Source organism: Amia ocellicauda, chromosome 9 (assembly GCF_036373705.1).
Source record: "Amia ocellicauda isolate fAmiCal2 chromosome 9, fAmiCal2.hap1, whole genome shotgun sequence".
In the NCBI taxonomy this organism is placed as follows: Eukaryota; Metazoa; Chordata; class Actinopteri; order Amiiformes; family Amiidae; genus Amia; species Amia ocellicauda.
The window spans coordinates 3,020,398-3,039,805 of NC_089858.1; the positions used below are offsets into that span (position 1 = coordinate 3,020,398).

A 19,408-nucleotide genomic window follows, 5' to 3' on the forward strand; every position below is an offset into this window, starting at 1 on the left:
GTGTCCCAGACCCAGACAGCTCTAGTCTGTTACCAGGTCTAAAGTAACAGTGGGAAACAGGCCCAGCACTGACCCATTTCATTGCCGCAACTATGTAACAACTGTACCGACAGTTACATGCATTGACATGAATCAATTACATGTCCTAATTACACAAGTACATTGTAAAGTGTATGATGCACAGATTCACCTCAAGCTGAGAGAGCAGAGCATCCCTCTCAGTGATGCCATTGCTCACATCAGTTGTACTTCCATGAAGCGCTTTTGCATCTCGCCTCAGACGCACTCAGGCGCTCGGCCTGGATTTGCCAGCTCTATCCGGCCCGCCGCTGCCGCGCCGCCGCTGACTCACAAGGGAGGCGCCCCTGACGTCACGTCCGAGCTGGAGGCTTTAAGACGGGACAGCGCGGCGCTCGGCCCCAGCAAAGGAGCAGCCCGGCCCGAGCGCAGAGCAGGTAATGGCGCCGGCTTTCAGGCGCTGCGTGGAGTAGCCGCGCAGAGCTGTTTAAATCGGTAGATAACGAGCTGCGCATTAAAATAAGCATTTCGATGGGTGGGGTAGTTAACTCAAGTTCAAACCAGCATCTTGTCTCTCCGAATAGTTGGGCTGAAGAGTGAAAAGTGCGTCTTCTTGCGTTATTGTGTGTCTGTCTGTCTGTCTGTGTTGCTCCGAGTTTGATTGCAGTTGCGCAGTGAGGACTCGGCAAATCAAAACCTGCATCCCATTGCGCTGCAAACCACCAGCTGCGCAGCATCGCCTTTTCACTGCGTTATTACTGAAGTCCGCGGGGCAGGGGGGCAGGGGGGCTGTGGTTGTCCAGACTGCCACAGCCTAGTTCACGGGCTTGCAGGAATTGACATGGGAGCAGCTGTTCTGACAATGTTGTAGTTCTTCTCTTTTCCCGCACTTGGGTGACTTTACATCCTGCCTGAAATGAGAACTCGAGATGCTGGATTATATTCATAGGTGTTAGGTGTCATTTCGGTTGATCATCCTGAATTAAAATCTAGATGAAACTGCACAGAGGAGCGCTCAGTCAATATTCCCATATATGGCCCCACAACGGTCCTTGCACAGGGGAGACGAGGCTCTGGATGCTGGAGGAGAAGCGCTGAGCGCAGTGATCTGGGCTCCTGGCTGTGCTTCGTGCAGGACAGGGTCTGCCTGGGGGCACAAGCACGCTGATCTTTTTGCTAAAGAGCAGATCTATGGGCGTTGCCTGCATTATTGCACGACGGGAATCTGAGCTGATCCCCATTAATGTATCTGCTTTGATTAGTTTTCCATGCCTTGGGGCCACTTTGGCAGCTAATTGCGGCTTCAGTAGCTGGATTGTAGCGGGTGTGCTGTCGATGTAGCTGCTGGCAAGTTCCTGAATTAAATGAAAAGAGAATGTATAGTGAGCATCATTGTGCTCGCAATCTTGTTTATGAATGATTTCCTATAAGATGCTGCTGCTTTGTGACCCTGAGTTTGAGGCAGTGTTTTGGCTATCAAGTGAGTTTTAAATAGAGGTTGCTTCAGGTCACCATCTTAAAAACAAGCCTATCGTTCATCTCTGGCCCACAATCCACGGCGAAGGTGCCCATTAGGGGGGTGGTGGCCGTAAGGCACACAAACAGTGCATTGCAGCATTCGTGTCATTCTGTTCTGGTTCTTGAAGACCCATTTAGAAACCAAATTCCTCAATGTCGCTTGTGTTCGTGGGTTGGGAGTGGCAGGTATGGTTGTTGAAGGCACACTTTGCAATGCTTTGGGAATCCCCCCCCCCCTTCAGAAGTTGTTTTCTGTATTTTCTTTAGTCCCTATGGAAACGCCCAAACAGAGAACCCTTTTTATATCGCACGGCAAACGGAGAGGAAATGGTGACGGCGTTGATTTCCGTGGTTATAAGAACTGTGGATCGGTTGTGGTGCACAAGAAAACAACTTCAGACCGTGAACTGTACAACTCAGAAATGCAAACATCTTAACTTTTTAGATTATCTATGAAGGGAAATGTAACCTGAAGTGCAGTGAGCTTCTGCAATACATGCCAAGTCAGGCAGAAGGCAAAGGGGGCCGGGGGGGCGGGCAGGCAATCCACTCGGGTACATTTTATGATGAAACTGTAACCACAGCCACAGAAGATTTGAACAAATAATGAGGAGCCCCAAACAACCCTCTCTGTGTGTGTGCACAGGTGAATGCTTGAAAACAGGAACTAATGAAATCCCAAGGTAGCCAGCGACGCACTTCTTCCTGAGCAGTAGAACAGACTTCAGGAAGATTAAACTGGCTGTGTGCATGTGCGTGGCAACACTTACCTGAAAAGAGAAATTAGAGCAGGGATTCGCTTGTACAGTATTTTTATAGCCTAAAGGCCATTCATATAAGCAAGCCCAAACAATAGAATAGAAGCAAATCATTAGTCATAAACGTGGTATGTTTTTGTTCATCTGACGGGGCATTTACATTGGAGCTCTTAGTCCAACATGAATTAACTTCAAATGTTGAATGAATGATATTCTGTTAGTCAAATTGGGCCCTTTTTCAGTTAATATAAATGTCCACTCTTTCCCCTGCAGTGCTGTGTGTAAATGTCTCCAGTCACTCTGGGTAGGGTGGCCCTTATAGACTGGTCTGTTCTGCTCCCGCCTGTTCAGCCTCCTAAACGCAGACTGACTGGACACTGTCTGGTTTCACGGACAGCTGTGGGTGGAGCAGCTGGGAAACGGCTGAAATACCTTTGATTAATGCCACCCCACTAACAATTCGGGTCCGTTTTATTGGCAGCATTAGTTTGGGTGTCGGTGTGTGCGTCTGTTGTCCGAGTCCTCTAAGGTAGTGTGGGACTTGTATAAATAATTCCAAATGCTTTAAAAAGTTCCAGTCCTTTTAGGTTTATTTCAAAGTTAAACTGTTTATCCAAAGGCCGCCATGTGCGAGTTCGCTGCGGTCTGTCGCTCGGCTCGGTGAAAGATGAGCTCGCCACAGCTGAGGGGAAATTATTCCGGTCTTAAATGTGCTTCACTTATTGAGTTTACCTCCAGGTGCCAGGCTGAGCGTGGACTCGCCGGGCTGCTCTCTGACCTGGGGGCAGGCGCTGCTGTAATGCTGGGTTGGGGGTGAGGGGGCAGCTGGCTGGGAGAGGTGGTTTTGGCTAATTACAGCCTGATACGGGGGGATCAAAGTGGTACTGAGGGCAGGTCATGTCATACTGTACAGCCTTTTGTAGTGAGTGGGGGTGGCTGCCCAAAATATCTATCGGCGCCTGGTATGACATTATTCATCCTGGAGTTCAGATGCACTGGGAAGGGTGTGGGGATGAAAAGCACAGATATGCTGCCTCCTATCCCATTGTAATCACTTCTGTAGTGCTTGGCTTTTATCACGACGCCCAAAGTGTTATGGGGTCCCACCTCCACCAACACCATGTCGGGACAAATCTCGGCATCGCTTCAGATATTTTTATAATGCCAGTTTATCAAGGGAACTAAGGGTTTACACTTTACTGTAACTAAACATTCATACTTGTTAACTGAACAACTTTGAAGTAGATTTATGCACACAATGAACACATTTAAGATTGATTTGTTTTGCTGTTGCTAGACAATTCAGTCGTTTTTAGCACTCAATCAAATTGTGCATAACGTACTTTTTTGGACATTTTGCAGAAACTGATTATTTTTTTTAATCATAAAATGCTTTAACCCAGACTCGGACACTTGTTTACTGTGTTATCAAGATGTCCAGCAATCATGGAGCTTGTTTAGTTTGATACACTGCTGTTGGACCCTTGAGCTTGCTCCCGTAAAAAAAAAAAAAAGTCTGTATAAATGGGTAATTTGATTGTATTGTAACAATTTTAAGTCTAAGAAATATAATTTATTTCTGCATTGGAACATGGGTTAATGCCCATCCTCAAACTACTGTAAAACTAGATAGGGATGTCTCTGCTGTCCTACTGGTGCAGGCTGTTAAAGTGTTCGATTCTTAGAATAGATTTCCTTCCAGAAATGATAACCACTGGCCGTGCTATTCGCTTACCCTTAAATAAGTTCTAGTACTTGGTTTAAAAATAATGTTGTATTGCCGCCTTCCTACGCACCTCCAGCTGGCTTATCGAGAGGATGTGCACCAGGCTGTCGGACGTTGAACCTCATTAAAGATCTATTGCATTGCGTAGTTCGTTAAGTAAGCCTTTGTAACTCAGCCCTGACTTCCCAGAGCTATGGTTAGCAATCTGGTCATTGTCAAAGGCATGTCCTAATTTAGTCAAGCTTTGGAAAAGTTCTGTGAACAGAGTCTTGGAAGCAGAAGTTGAGTGTAGGTTCAGTGATGGTGGAGAGGGTTTTTCAGGCTCGTCTCCAGGGAAGCTGTGCATGTTTGGATGAGAAGCGTGCAACGGGCAGACTGAGTCATGAACCGAGTTCCTGCCGTTTCCCATTGACACGCAGACAGTTGTGCAGCTCGGGCCAGTAAAGCGGCTGGAGGTCTTTGAATCCAGCCTGTATGAACCTGTGTAACCATGCTCAACGCGAGTGCCTATCTGTGCTGTGATAGCCCTCTCCAGATTGTGGAGGGGCAATATGAAACGCAAGCTTTCCCAAGGCTGAATCTGGGATGCAGGGGTGTCTCCCGTCCGGAGGCAACCAACTCTGTCTAGTTTAAGCTTTAAAGTGGTTTGTCGCACAAAATATTTACTTGAACTGCCCCTCAAGAGAACAGTCATAAGATGCTACTAAATTGCTGGGCTGATCTACCGCATTGTCAATTGTTTAAACCGGTTGCTATAGCATTGTATAGAAGAGACTGAAATGTCTGGTTTTTTTCCTGTGGAAACTGTGGGTCTGTTATGAGCTTTTGTGTGGAATTTTTTCCCAGCAGTGGTTCCAAGCCCCATGACTATTCTCTAGTGAGTTCACCGGGACATTTGCCCTGCAGAGAGGCTTCGTTCTGCCAGCTCTCTTGCCATCTGCACATGCATAGGAGCGATCGCGAGGAAGGAAGCGATGATTAACCAGAGCAACATCTGAAAGCGGAAGGCTCTGCTGCAGCGAGGTGGCATGTACAGAGACTTCCTCTCTCAGACCCTCGAGTCTCGCAGCTCGTCTCGGAGAAGGTTGCCACCGTCTCATCTTAGCTGGAGTCTCTGGGTGTCATTTGTCACTTGGTTCCTTTTTTTTCCCCCCCTCTTGCAGGCTTCCCAAAAAGCGTAAAAAGCAGAACCAGGTCTGTGTTGTGAGTGTAGGGAAGAGCAGCGGCTGGTGTTTTGGATACAGGATAGAATGAGTCACTGGCCGGGAGGTTTGCAGTGAGTCGCTCTCCTCTAAACCGCTCCCTCGTTCCTCTGCTGTCCGATGACTGTGGCTATTTATACAGCAGAGGCAGATAGCCCTTGGGGTGGAGAAACATTTCAACACTGCTCTCCTGAGTCGGACGGGGACTCCACATGGCTGTGCTCTTCTAGGCATAGATCTAGACTCATCTTTTACGATCAGAACCTTAACTGATGTGAATTCTAAGAAGATATTGTTTGGTTGTCTTATTGGTAGAAAAATTACAACCGGCAAGTAACTGGGGAGGGTTTGGGATGCAATTTAACCCAATCTCCAGTATCGCTGATCAGCCGTTAATTATCCCTCCCACCGAGCCAATGTCTGCACAACACTGCTGCTTTGATCAGGAGAGACTTCGCCTGTTTATTTAGCAGGTGCACTATCACACTACACTTCTCCATAGATTTACATAATAGTGACATACAATAAATGCAAAATTACAATACAGTATTGTTAATCTGAATTAAAAGTACAAAATACAATAGTTACTTCAGTTCTGCATGCAGGGGGAAGAGTAGGCATAATCAATATTATATTTAGGGTTATAATTATAATTAATCATTAACCGGCGATAAACCATGTCTTTATTGTTAACAATCTGAAAGCATTTGGAGCCTTTATTCAATGTATTTATTGCAGTGCAACAGAACTGTAAATCATGCCCAGTCAAAATGTCTTTGTTTTAAAGACTACTTTAAAACTTTGAAGTGTCCCGGTGAATACGGAGCCGCACGTCTCAGATTCTTCACTTTTACACTCCTACATGCACACGAGTACATCTACACGCAATCATTTTAGAGACTGTTAGTTCCCCTTTAGAGACCACACCTCGGGCCGAGGGATTCCTTGTAGGAAATGCAGAACTGATGCACAGTAGATGGTCTATTGTATCCCCTTCATAGTGAGAAGTTCGGGTCTGGGAGATGGACGGTCTGTGTGTGACGTGGCTGGGACTCGCCTGTGTGTCTTTTAAGAGAATAACTTAAGACCTGCATGTATCCGTGTCCTCTGAAGCCATCGATGACTTTGACCGTGGCAGAAGACACTGCAAACATCTCTTTGATCTTCTGAAGGAAACCGCACCCCCTTTGTGCGAGATGTTAGATCAGACTTTTCTATGTGGGCTGTGTCTGAAATGACTAAGCTAGCCATCGGGCAAAAGACAAGTTAGTGATGCCAAATGGGTAGTGCGATCCTACCCATGTCGTATGTGTATATATGAGAAGGTCCTGTATTATCTGAGGAGGGTTTCAAGGGGATATAGATCATTCCTAATCCCTGATGGTTTGTTCTGTGCGTGATGTCACGCGGGCGGAGGACGAACAGTGCTGAGGGGGTAGAGACCTTTCGTCTGACGGTAACTTATCCTTTTGAATGTCAGTTTCACAGGAACTCGCATTACAGTTACAGGATAATCCTGTTATTTCATTGGGTGTCATTATGAATATTAACCCCTTGATTACCCTGGGATATTGCTCCAGTCCTCCACCTCCATTCCAGAGTGCAATAACAAACCTGCTGCCTCGGTTAATATCCAATACATCAACCATTAGTAACTATATTTACTGTGGTGCATTGTCCTACACTTGCAATACTGGAACCCACTTTGCATGTTCACTTCCCTCCTGTCACTGATCAATTCAAAAACCTACTCGTCTGCTACGAATTTCAGAAGCCCTCAGACGGTTTTTATCCCTGCAGTAGTTACTGTGATTCTACACACAGCAGATTACAGACCATAAGACTGGTCATTAAGAAGCCTAACACTCTCATTATGTAGTAGAAGGTAAAGGGTTTGTTGGCCTAGACTCTTGAAGGGATTGATGACCTGGCCTTGAGGACGAGGCCATCGAACCCCCCCACTAGAGGGAACGAGCCGAGGAGCTGCTGCAGGGCGGTGTTCAGGGTGGAGGAGGGAGGCATTGCAATGACTGCTGGGAAAGGTATACCGATCAGCCATAACATTATGACCACCTGCCTAATATCATGTAGGTCCCCCTTTTGCTGCCAAAACAGCCCTGACCCGTCGAGGCATGGACTCTACTAGACCTCTGAAGGTGTGCTGTGGTATCTGGCACCAAGACGTTAGCAGCAGATCCTTTAAGTCCTGTAAGTTGCGAGGTGGGGCCTCCATGGATCGGACTGGTTTGTCCAGCACATCCCACAGATGCTCGATTGGATTGAGATCTGGGGAATTTGGAGGCCAAGTCAACACCTTGAACTCGTGATTCATCAGACCAGGCCACCTTCTTTCATTGCTCCGTGGTCCAGTTCTGATGCTCACGTGCCCATTGCAGGTGCTTTCGGCAGTGGACAGGGGTCAGCATGGGCACCCTGACTGGTCTGCGGCTACGCAGCCCCATACGCAACAAACTGCGATGCACTGTGTGTTCTGACACCTTTCTATCAGAACCAGCATTCACTTTTTCAGCAATTTGAGCTACAGTAGCTCGTCTGTTGGATCGGACCACACGGGCCAGCCTTCGCTCCCCACGTGCATCAGTGAGCCTTGGCCGCCCATGACCCTGTCGCCGGTTCACCGCTTTTCCTTCCTTGGACACTTTTGATAGGTACTGAGCACTGCAGACCGGGAACACCCCACAAGAGCTGCAGTTCTGGAGATGCTCTGACCCAGTCGTCTAGCCATCACAATTTGGCCCTTGTCAGAGTCACTCAGATCCTTACGCTTGCCCATTTCTCCTGCTTCTAACACATCAACTTTGAGGACAAAATGTTCACTTGCTGCCTAATATATCCCACCCACTGACAGGTGCCATGATAACGAGATTATCAGTGTTATTCACTTCACCTGTCAGTGGTCATAATGTTATGGCTGATCAGAGTATACTTGCTGTGTATACTGTGGCTTTTGAGCGGAAGAGTCCTTTGCTGTCTGATCTTCCATGATCTGTGGGGCAGCGCGGTGGACAGCTGCCACACGAAACGCAGCTTCCCGAGGCGAGGACGGATCTGGAATGGAGGGGTTTGGTAACGAAATTGCAAAGGAATCCCAACCAGCAATCTGCCAACACACACTCTTGTATAGCTCCTGGAATCTGTTCTGCAGGAATGTGCCATCGTTCCAGCTTGGACTCGTTTATACATCTCGGAAGTCTCATTATTGACTAAATACGGAATGTAAATTCTCTCCTTGTAGGTTTTCACTGATATGCAGGGATAAGAATATTGTTGTAAGTGATGGGTTAAAACATGTGTACATGTTCCAATCCTGCAAGAACTTGAAGAATCTGTACTTGGTGTCCCTGTGCCAAATTGTATGCGTCTTCGCTTAAAAGGTCCTTGGCCTCAAACCAAAATAAGGATTCTTCTACTGCTGCCTCAGAAGAACAGATCTTTAGAAATGGGACTGCATGGTCTTTCATTTGAGAACGTTTTTATAATTTGCTTTTCGGTGTATTTAAGCGCTTTCTCCGTATCTGGACCGACGGTAATCTGGATTGATTTGGGGAAGTTCCACTCCCAAGGGGAGGATGGGGGTGTTTTCTTGATCACCTGCTGTGGGGAATTGCATGTACCACAGAACAAAAATGGGGGACTCGATGCACACTGTATAGATTAATACTCCTAAACAAGGAGTCCCCCTGTCCTGCAGCAGGGCACCGGGTATAATCTTCATTGTGGGGTAAAGTGGTCTTGCAGTGGTTCCAGTATTCAAATCTGATCCGGATAGTGGAGAGGGAGGACAGCCTGCTGTGTACAGTACTGGGTGTGGTCCCCCCAGGACACTGCGCTTCTGAGCAACTCCCTGTGGTGACACTGCTGCGATATCCCCCCAACCCCCCATGTATTAATCACCTGCTCCGGTTACAAGGAGAGCCCTTCTGACGCATCTGTGCTCTAAAGTGTGGCTCCATATGAAAAGCACATGCAGAGCGGTCTCATTGATTCTCCAGCTACGGGGGTTCAGTTGCTTTTCTTCCTGCTGCTTTCATGTGCAGAATGGGATTTTCCCAGGCGCGGTACATTTAACCCTTTAAAGTACTGGTCTACTTTTTTCCGATGTTCACACATATTAGTTTGAATATAGCCGTGGGAAGCCCTGCTCTTCTATTACCTGTCAAATGTAATGCAAATCAGACAGGTTTGTTCCCTCCTCTCCCTCCCCAGTTATTTGTCTTGTGGCGCCACTGTAGTGTCCCCTGTAGAACCTGCAACCCGAGAGAAGTGGAAATGCAGAAGTCTCGCCTTTCAAACCACATGTACCATATCTTAGATTCCTGTGTTTTTATTTTTTTTATTTTTTATTTTATTTGTGAAACTTCATTAAAAGACCTCTAGAAATATATAATCTAGGCTTCTTCTGCCATTGGCTTCAAGACATCTTGAGAAATTGCTTGCAATGAAACCAGTGAGTTAATCTTTGTTCTTGCGTACATAAACCGTTTGGCCCAAACCGGTAAACGGAAGCGCAGTTTACATTCTAAACAAACCTCTCTGTTTCACACTGTACAATAATGGACACCAGTTCTTGATGAAAGACTGGATCCCACAGGAGTCTCATTAAAAGGCCTCTTGCCCTTCCACAGAGTTCAGATGTTGATCACTGGTTTAAACCCCAAACCCAGTCTGTGACCCTGGATATACCGGAGATGAACCGCACGGCTCCAGTGAAGTGCAGAGGGTGGGCATGTTACTGCTGTGGGGTTCAGATGTCTGGTCATTGGAAATCACTTCTATAATAAAGGCACTCTGTATTGTGCGCTTGGTTGGTAACCGTGTCTGTCCCCCATCAGGATGGTGTACCACCCAGAGTTCGAGCGTGCTGGCCAGCAGCCAGGACTCCAGATCTGGAGGATCGAGAAGATGGACCTGGTGGCTGTGCCGCCGAACCTGTACGGGGATTTCTTCACTGGCGACGCCTACCTTGTCCTGAACACCATCAAACAGCGCTCTGGGAACCTGCAGTACGACTTGCACTTCTGGCTGGGTAAGGAGGATGAAGCCAAGGGAGTGGGAGGGCTGTTTTAATGAACTGGACACTGCTGTTGTATTTTGCAAATGGCCATGAGATGGGTGTATGAGGAGGTGTGGGAGCAACTGGGAGGGAAGTGTACAGCTCTGATCTCTCTGCTCTGCCGTTCCAGGGGATTACTGCACCCAGGATGAGAGCGGCGCGGCGGCCATCTTCACCGTCCAGATGGACGACTACCTTGGGGGGAAGCCCATCCAGTCCCGTGAGGTCCAGGGGTTCGAGTCCCACACCTTCCTGGGTTACTTCAAGTCCGGCATCAAGTACATGGTGAGGGGTTTGACAGCCACTGCTGCACTGCGGTCGCATGAAAAGACCCTGGTTTTAGTCTTGTAAGATTAAGCGCGAGTTGGTTAAGTAATGTGCGACGAGTCTTGCCCAGCGTGGTGGCAGAGTTGAGTCTAGAAGCTTCAGGAAAGCCCTTTACTTTGAGCTGTCCACCTAGGCTCCTCTTTTGAAAGGGCAGTGAGTCAGGATCTCTACATGTATGTGTTCTGTTATTCATCACCATATTGATTGTGTTCCTGATCGATTTTCCCTTCCAGAAAGGGGGCGTGGCTTCCGGGTTCAAACACGTGGTGACCAACGAGGTCACTGTCCAGCGGGTGCTGCAGGTCAAAGGGCGGCGTGTCGTCCGGGCCACTGAGGTCCCAGTCAGCTGGGACAGCTTCAACCAGGGAGACTGCTTCATCCTGGACCTGGGGGCGGTAAGGAGCCGGTGTTACACTGGGACGGCCTGCTGCCTCCGCGCTGGAGGGCTGTGGTTTTGCATTCCAAAACATCACACAGATTTATGGATTTTATTCTGAAATGCATATCTTCCCATTTACTGTGGTTAGTCAGGTGCTTGAGGGAACTTGGTGTCTCAAGAAAAAGACTTGTGTGCAGGAAGCTGGCCTTCACCTAAAAACCCTAACTGGACTGGGAAACCCGTACAAATGTGGTGCAATCTGTCATGGTTTTTTTCTCTCTCAAATCACTTGTATGGTTATCAAGACGAGAAGGAAATAACTGCAAACAACCATCTCGGGTATGTTTTTGTCAGGGTTGACTGAGATGCACAAGTTTTGATTTGCCGTTAGAAACTACAATCTCCAGAACTGCTGCCTCACCGCATAGACTGTTTGTGGTGGCTACACTGGTGTAACGCACCCCCATGTGTTCCTGCAGGAAATCTACCAATGGTGCGGCTCCAAGAGCAACCGCTTCGAGAAGCTGAAGGCCACTCAGGTGGCCAAGGGAATCCGTGACAACGAGCGCAGCGGGCGCGCCAGGGTCTACGTGTGTGATGAGGGGGTTGAGCGCGAGAAGATGATGGAGGTAAGACCATTTACTGTGATAAAAATAATCACTGGTTATGTAATCTAATGAAAGCAAATTGGAGAGCAAATCACACCCCAGAATCGACAATACATGTTGAGCTGCCAAAGTGCCTCTTTTTAGTTTCGTTTTAAGACTTTCTATCGGGGTGAGGTATTAAGTCAGTTTTAACTCAACATGGAAGGCCTTCAGCATCACCTGCCTGTTTGTTTTTGTTAAATATTAAATGCAGTCCAACCTTTTATTTCGAAACTGGCCTGTCCAAGGTAATGTCATCCCACAGTAATTACTCGGACGTGTCTGTTCAGTAACCCAGGAAACGGACGCACACTAACACTAGCAGTGTTTCCCCTGAGTGTTACATAGTCTTAACTGTTGTCAGAGTTTTGGGGGGTGATGAGTGAGTGAGAGATGTCTGACCTGACAATAGCTGCGGGAAACCCTGACTACCACGTTAGGAGAAATTTCCGCCAATCCCTGTGTGCGAGTTCAGTCTGAAGAGCACTCCTGCCCCCTCAGGTTCTGGGACCCAAGCCGGATCTGCCCGAAGGAGGCTCTGATGACATCCAGGCTGATGCCTCAAACCGGAAGATGGCCAAACTGTACAAGGTGAGGGGCCTTGATCACTGACACGGACCATACAGAGCCTTCCCTCGCCCGCTACGGGCAACACTGGCATTTCAGCCTTGAGAACTATCTTGGAGTGCTTGATCTCCGCAACATCACATCAACCTATTTTAGGAGTTAATTAATAAACTTTAAAATAGTCAATCTGTGGGGAGGTAAACTACAATAAATGTTAAACAAGCACGGGACGTTCAGTTAGTTTTGAAAAGTTATAAGCAAGAATAGAGATGTCAGGAGGCCATGTTGCTTGTAGCTAATTGATCCCAGATACCCCTCCAGCTGCATCCTGAAGGATCTCTGACAATGCGTGTGGTTGTCCTCTCCCTCAAAGCAAGGCTAATGTGTGGGTGTCCTCGTCCTGCAGGTATCCAACGCAGGCGGAGACATGGCCATCGCGCTGGTGGCAGCGGAGAACCCCTTCTCTCAGAGCACCCTGGAGTCCGGGGACTGCTTCATCCTGGACCACGGCTCGGATGGGAAGATCTTTGTCTGGAAAGGTGAGCCGAGGCCATGGTCTTCAGACCGCAGCTTTAACAGCGCTGTCATGTCTGCCAGCCTCCTCATAGACGCAGTGTGGAACCATAAGCCAGCAAAGGGTTTTGTTCTCTGCTTAAATTGCGTGTAGAGAATAATAAAGTAGTCCCTGTGAAGCTCTTCTTGAAATCCTCTGAGGAGAAGTGGGTTTGTGAGGAGCAGTCCGTCCCAGACCCCACTGTGTGGGTGGCGGGGCGGCTGGTGTCTGTCTTCCCAGCCAGAGTGAAGCAGCACTTTCTGGCGCTGCTCTTCAGGCGTGCGCCTCGGTGTGCAGGACAGTGACTGGCGCTGATCCCAGGGTGTCCTTTTCCAACAGGCAAGGATGCCAACACCGAGGAGAGGAAGGCAGCCATGCAGGCGGCGATGGAGTTCATCAAGAAGATGGGATACCCCAAACACACCCAGGTCAGACTGGCAGGGACCCCACCCCCCCACCCCCCCATCTCCCATTTCCTCTTGAAAATTAGTCTGTCCATTTTATAGGTGGTGGTTAGCCACCTTCAACTACATTTCCTCCTGCTCTCTCGCCCTTTGTTTGGTTTGCATGAACATCAGTCCCACAGACTGACATCCCCGCTGTCTATCAACACCACAGATCAAGATCCTGCCAGAGATGGGGGAGACACCCCTGTTCAAGCAGTTCTTCAAGAACTGGCGCGACCTGTACCAGACCGAGGGCCTAGGCGTGGCCTACGTCTCCAATAGCATCGCCAAGATTGAGAAGGTGCCGTTCGATGCCTCCACGCTGCATGACTCGCCCGCCATGGCGGCGCAGCACGGCATGGTGGACGACGGCTCAGGAGAGAAGCAGGTGAGGCTCAGCTAGTAAACGGCTGGACAATTTGAAGTCTCCTAGGCCCCTCCGTCAGCTTGCTTAGGTTTTGGTAAATGTCGTCATGATGAAAAACTAGCACAACGTGTGTATTTTAAGTTGAGGAAAGCCACAGACTGCTTGCACCGCATTAGCGAAGCAAAACCACTGCTCTTGTCCTCAGATCTGGCGCATCGAGGGCTCGGACAAGGTGCCCGTGGACCCCTCTACCTACGGGCAGTTCTACGGTGGGGACAGCTACATCATCCTGTACAACTACAAGCATGGTGGCCGGCAGGGACATATCATCTACATGTGGTGAGGACTTTGACTGGGAAGAGGAGATTGCGGGAAGTTTGTATGAGAATACCAGGTTGTAGGAAGGCTAGAGACTGGTGTGGCCATCGATCGTCCATCCAGTATGAATGATGGCCTTTGTATGCTGGGGAAAGCCAAAATGCAAATCATCCAGACTATAGCACTGTGGTTACAGCAATAAAAGCTCTGCACTCTGTAGTATTATGTGCATGCAAATGCTGTATCCCCCCACACAAAGGGAATCTGAACAAGGACATTGTACTAAGAGTCCATGTCTCCCCCAGGCAAGGATCGGACTCCTCCCAGGACGAGATCGGCGCCTCGGCCATCCTGGGTGCTCAGCTGGACGAGGAGCTTGGTGGGGGGCCGGTGCAGGTAATGGAGAGTGGTGGGGGAGGGGTTCACGTTGTTTTCAGGGTTAAAATCCTACTGTGTCCGTTTGGGCAGGAAGGGGGTGTGAATAGCTATTTTAAAAAGCACAAGTTATTGTTGTGGTCTGATATCCTTCTGTTAGTATACTGTAAGATTGATCCTTGTTTTGACACTGGTTCATTTACCCCAAATTATTTATTAATGGACACTTGTTTGAGATTGCTGTAGTACTTGGTCTTACTGTAGAAGAGACCCATCCCAGCATGCACCTCTTCCATATCCAAGAATAACGGTAGCTACTGCTAAAGGTGTCCTCAAATTTCCTTCCCTTGCTGTGCCAATTCCCTGGCTTTCCTGTCCTCCATTTCCTGCTTTTTCTGTCCCTCCAGGTGAAAGGCGCTCGTATCACTACCCAGGTATTTCCCTCTGCTCCACGGGGCGGTGTGGCTTTATAAAGTGTCCCGCAGCAGATGGCTGCTCGTGAGAAGCATTGTGTGGTGGCGTCCATTTCGGCAGTCTAGGAAACGCGCGGTTGCATCCGAGTCTTTTTACTTGTCATTTACTTGGCACACAAACCCGATGCAGTCCAAGCAAGGACACGCGCACACGTGGGTAGAATGCACCCTCGTCAAGTGATTTGAAGATTAGGAATATCTTTTTTTTTTTTTTTTTTTTTGTATTCGATATTGCCTGTATGGAGCTGGCGGGGCCTTCCTTCAATAGTCCTTCTCTACAGACAAACTGTTCCGTCGGCCTGCTGCAGAGATGATCCCCGCTACTCCCGATTCAGAGGACTGTGCAAGGGCAGAGCTGCTGGGGTTTAGGGATAATCTGAGATTAAAATCAGCAGGGAGGAAATTCCCAGACAAACAGTGCATTCCTGGCACTTCTCACAGCTGAGTCACCACGGTTATCTATTCATATCTTTGGCTCTGGCTGGCAATGAGAAATGTTCTTTAACAAATGTGTATGGACGAGTCCCGCTCTTGGGGTGTTGTGAGACCCAGGATGGGAACACTTTCAGTGACCCCAGGGTTATCTTCTGACCCTCATTCGTCTGGGAGTTGGAGTCCGAGGCCGTGGCCTGCTGGACCGAAGGGCACGGTTGTCTGAAGGGAGGAAGGAAATTGACACTTTCAGCTGCCACCACACAATGATAAAGCACCTGTGCTCCGGGAATGCCCTTTATAAAGGTTCTGCTTGGTCCCCTGGCGCTGCCCGTGCCTGGCACCATTTGACACATTACCACAGATGTTGGGTGATTTAACCGTTTGCAATGCATGGCCCCCAGTGCAGCACACTGCTCAACATGTGTCCAGCTGCATGGCTAACCCTCATCTCCCGACACAGTTGACGCAGTCCGAGATCTACCAGCAGCCAGGTACTGCCCACAATGGGACGTCCTGCAGTGTCTCGATATGCTGGGACACTGGAGTTCCCTGGCTAAGGAGCAGGAAAAATGTAGGAAAGATCAAGCCAAAGAATAGACAAATTCAGTGCTTTGTAAATTAAGACTTCCTCTGTGTCCACGTAGGCAGTTTTATTTTCCTAAACCAATTCCAGCTCCGTCAGTTTGTGCACCAGAGAGATACAGGTTAACTGGGCAATCATTTCCCACTGTGGTGCTGAACCGTGCAGTACAAATCCACACTCAGCCTGACGGCTCACTTACTCTGCCGAGTCTAGGAGGAAAGAGGCGTTTGTCCTGCTGCTGGGTGCCGGAATGGAGACTCGGCTGCCACAGAGGGTTGTGTCCTGGCAGAGAGGACTCTGGGAAAGGGATTCTGAACATGAATCTCTACACTTCCTGGTCTGGGCCCCTGCTGCCACCTAGTGGTTAATGGCCGAAGCATTTTGCAAAACTGCTTTTTAAGATCAATGATGCATAAATCAAGATTAGTGTCTGATATTTCAAAGGGGACCCGAGAGGATCTCAAATTTGAATCCAGCACTCAAAATGCTTTATTGCTAAACCACAGAAAACATGGGTGAAAGAGTCCCCACACGTCCAGTTTGATTGTGTGTTCGTCCACAGTCCCGCCCCTGCGCCTGTACTTCATGTCTGCGGTGCTAACCCCAGTCTGTCTTTGCGCTCAAGGTGCGGGTCATCCAAGGCAAGGAACCGGCGCACCTCATGAGCCTTTTCGGGGGGCAGCCCATGGTAGTGTACAAGGGGGGCACCTCCCGGGATGGGGGGCAGTCCGCGCCTGCCGACACGCGGCTCTTCCAGGTGCGCTCCAACTCCACTGGCTGCACCCGCGCTGTGGAGGTGAGTACTGGGGGGGGCGGGTGGGTCAGCTTTAACTTGTCATTGCACTTTGCATAGACTGAGCACTAAATCCAGTCCCTGGTGAGTAAAGACCCTGGCTTCGTCTCTAGGTTGACTCCTCTGCCACCAACCTCAACTCCAATGATGCCTTTGTGCTGGTGACCCCCAGTGCCTCCTTCCTGTGGGTGGGCCAGGGTGCCAGCGACGCTGAGAAGAAGGGTGCCCAGCAGCTGACTGCCATTCTGGGAGTGTCCACCTCTGAGCTGGCTGAGGGCAGGGAGACTGGTAAGCGGCCCTGTGAACATCCTTAAAAATGCATACAAATACATGATCCTCTTCCTTTCCATAAATGAAGTTCTGGTTTAGTTCCATGTCATAAGACTGGTTTTCCACATGTTCCACACCCTCTCTGCTTGAGACTAAAAGAAATAGAGTGGATCTCAGATGCACATTAACAGGCTTCGGGGGTTTTCAAACTTGCGCTCTCCCTCTCTCTTGGCAGATGACTTCTGGGGGGCTCTGGGAGGCAAGGCCGAGTACCGCACCTCCAGCAGGCTGAAGGACCGGCTGGAGGCTCACCCCCCCCGGCTGTTCGCCTGCTCCAACAAGACCGGCCGCTTCATCGTGAGTCCTTCCTCCAGCTCAATGCTGCTGCTCCTCCTGAGGGCCGTGGACAGACTGAGCTCTGTGTCCGTCTTGTGGATGTGCGGGGGGAATCTGTAACCAAGAACCCCCCCCCCCCACGAGACGCATTTGGTGAAAGCGGGTGACCTCGGTTTTCTCTGAAATTGCAGGGATCGCTCATCTCGCCCTGTGCAGAGTCCAGGCCTCCACGTTATTGGAACTGAATATTGTGAAGCTTATGAAATTAAGAACTTATTGCAAAGATTCTGTAGCCAAATACATTTAATTCTAGTTATTAATTCTGCAGACAAAAAATTAATAAATAGTTCATACCCTAAGAAGTCCTACCTTTTCTGGACTGTTTAAAGGACTTGGTGGCACTTCTGTTCAGAATTCATTGATTTACACTAGTTTGGACACACAACAAAAATAGCAGAGATAATCGGTAACTTAACCATAAAGCACACACGACTGAAAGTGGCGTGTGCCATACACTGCCTGGTGTCGCGGTGTTCACGGCAGTGTCTGTATGCCCTCAGATCGAGGAAGTGCCTGGCGAGATGACTCAAGACGACCTGGCCACTGATGACGTCATGATTTTGGACACCTGGGAGCAGGTAACCAACAATCCATTTTCCCAAGGTTGTGCATGAAATCTCTTCATTAAAATAAATGACTGGCAATTTGCTGTGATCTATATGATTCTGGAGGAATTCAAGAAGCCAGGTATTTTCATCAGTACAGTACTAGTGTGAATGTTTGCCGTTGGTACAGAAGTCGGACTGGGGGAAGCGTGCTTTTACAGCCTCCATCGATGGAGTATTTAAACTTCTAACTCTGTGGGGACTAACGTGTTACCGTTTCTTCACCTGAAGGTGTTCGTCTGGATTGGAAACGAAGCGCAGGAAGAAGAGAAGACTGAGGCGATGACTTCAGGTGAGAAGATCAATGAGCCACAGGCTTTTTTTGTTGGGGGTGGGGGGATATCGGGACTCATTTTAACTGCTCATATTTAATATACTTCTTGGGTATAACCAATATCGGACATGAGTGAAATGGTAAATACGAAATTACAGGATATGCAAAGTGAGAGGGGGATGACTAAGCCCACTCACCCCTGTATCTCTCTCCTCCGCCAGCTGCCCAGTACATCAAGACGGACCCGGCCAACCGGGACCCACGCACGCCCATCGTGAGGATCAAACAGGGCAGCGAGCCGCCCACCTTCACCGGCTGGTTCCTGGGCTGGGATCACGACTACTGGACCACCGACCCCCTGGAGAGAGCCATGGCTGACCTGGAGCTGTAAACCCTACCCCCCGCCCCCTCCCCCGCCCCTGCAGCCTCCTCACAATACTGCCTTACATCGGAGTCGTGTCCAAACCCCACCACCACGTCACGAACCGGGCATGACTTGGCCCAGCGTGACTTGGCGGTGTCCCTCGTGCCTGAGGGGGTGAGGAATGCTTTCGCAGAGACTTTCTCCTCCCCCTCGGAGATCTCTGAGGAAGGGCTATAATGTAGTGTTTTGGGCTCTGTGGGGGTGGGGAGAGTCGGTGAACGGACAATAACGCACCTGTCCACAGCTTTATTCAGAACTAGGTGAAGGAACCTTTCTGGCCTACTAGGTATAGTTTTGTAATGCTGCCAGCCTGTAAGGTGTGTCCAGGTTTCTGCAAAATAGCGAGGCTTACCCAGCATGCTCTGGTGCCAAGAGCAGCTTGGCTGTTGGATCAGCGGTTGACCCTCCCTGGCTTTCTCTCCTGTCCATCTATTTCACTCCTTGCCATGCAATAATACCCATAAGGCCAGCTGTTTGCACATTTGACTCGCCTCTATACTGTACTTGTTAGCTGTGCTTTCTTTATAAACCAATAAAAAAAGAATGAAAGCCTGCTTAAGCTCCTCTGTGCTTTTCCCCTACTTTTGTGTTGTGTTTTTTTTTTTTTTTTTTAAATGAATTTGAAATAATGAGCTTTTATTCTACTAAGGGAGTGTTGACTGCTGTGAAGAAATCTTAACACCCACAAGTCTGGGAGTGAAACTGAATTCGAAGCGATTTAATACTGCCTACCCCGGATCTTGCTGAAGGGAATTTGCGGAGCTGTGGCGCTGTCCTCCGCTGCTGGTTTTCACCTCCTCGGTGATGCGATTCCTAGGATGCTGCGCAGAGCGATGTTCTCAACTCCTGGGTTTTGTATTTGAAACCATATTGCAGCAAG

General features: G+C 48.9%; 1 protein-coding gene across 2 annotated transcripts; it reads left to right on the forward strand.

Moving 5' to 3' along the window:
• The first annotated feature begins 299 nt into the window (after positions 1-299).
• On the forward strand, positions 300-19,082 carry LOC136758372 (gelsolin). 2 transcript variants are annotated; one of them, XM_066712642.1, is made up of 18 exons: positions 300-455; positions 10,076-10,269; positions 10,427-10,581; positions 10,857-11,018; positions 11,482-11,631; positions 12,151-12,240; positions 12,623-12,755; positions 13,109-13,197; positions 13,388-13,603; positions 13,788-13,921; positions 14,206-14,296; positions 14,683-14,709; positions 16,392-16,562; positions 16,673-16,847; positions 17,065-17,186; positions 17,726-17,803; positions 18,062-18,122; positions 18,326-19,082. In XM_066712642.1, exons 2-18 carry the CDS (start codon positions 10,077-10,079, stop codon positions 18,493-18,495), a joined length of 2,217 nt encoding a protein of 738 aa, XP_066568739.1. In that variant the 5' UTR covers positions 300-455; position 10,076; the 3' UTR covers positions 18,496-19,082. The 2 variants fall into 2 exon arrangements, with proteins under 2 accessions (XP_066568739.1, XP_066568740.1); XM_066712643.1 differs by lacking the exon at positions 14,683-14,709.
• Positions 19,083-19,408: the final 326 nt, after the last annotated feature.

Excerpts from the sequence above, each read along its gene's own strand:
- LOC136758372 (XM_066712642.1), top strand. The coding sequence starts at position 10,077 with ATGGTGTACCACCCAGAGTTCGAGCGTGCTGGCCAGCAGCCAGGACTC. Across the intron at positions 14,710-16,391 it reads GCGCTCGTATCACTACCCAG|GTGCGGGTCATCCAAGGCAA; the intron begins GTATTTCCCTCT and ends TTTGCGCTCAAG. Across the intron at positions 18,123-18,325 it reads GACTGAGGCGATGACTTCAG|CTGCCCAGTACATCAAGACG; the intron begins GTGAGAAGATCA and ends CTCCTCCGCCAG.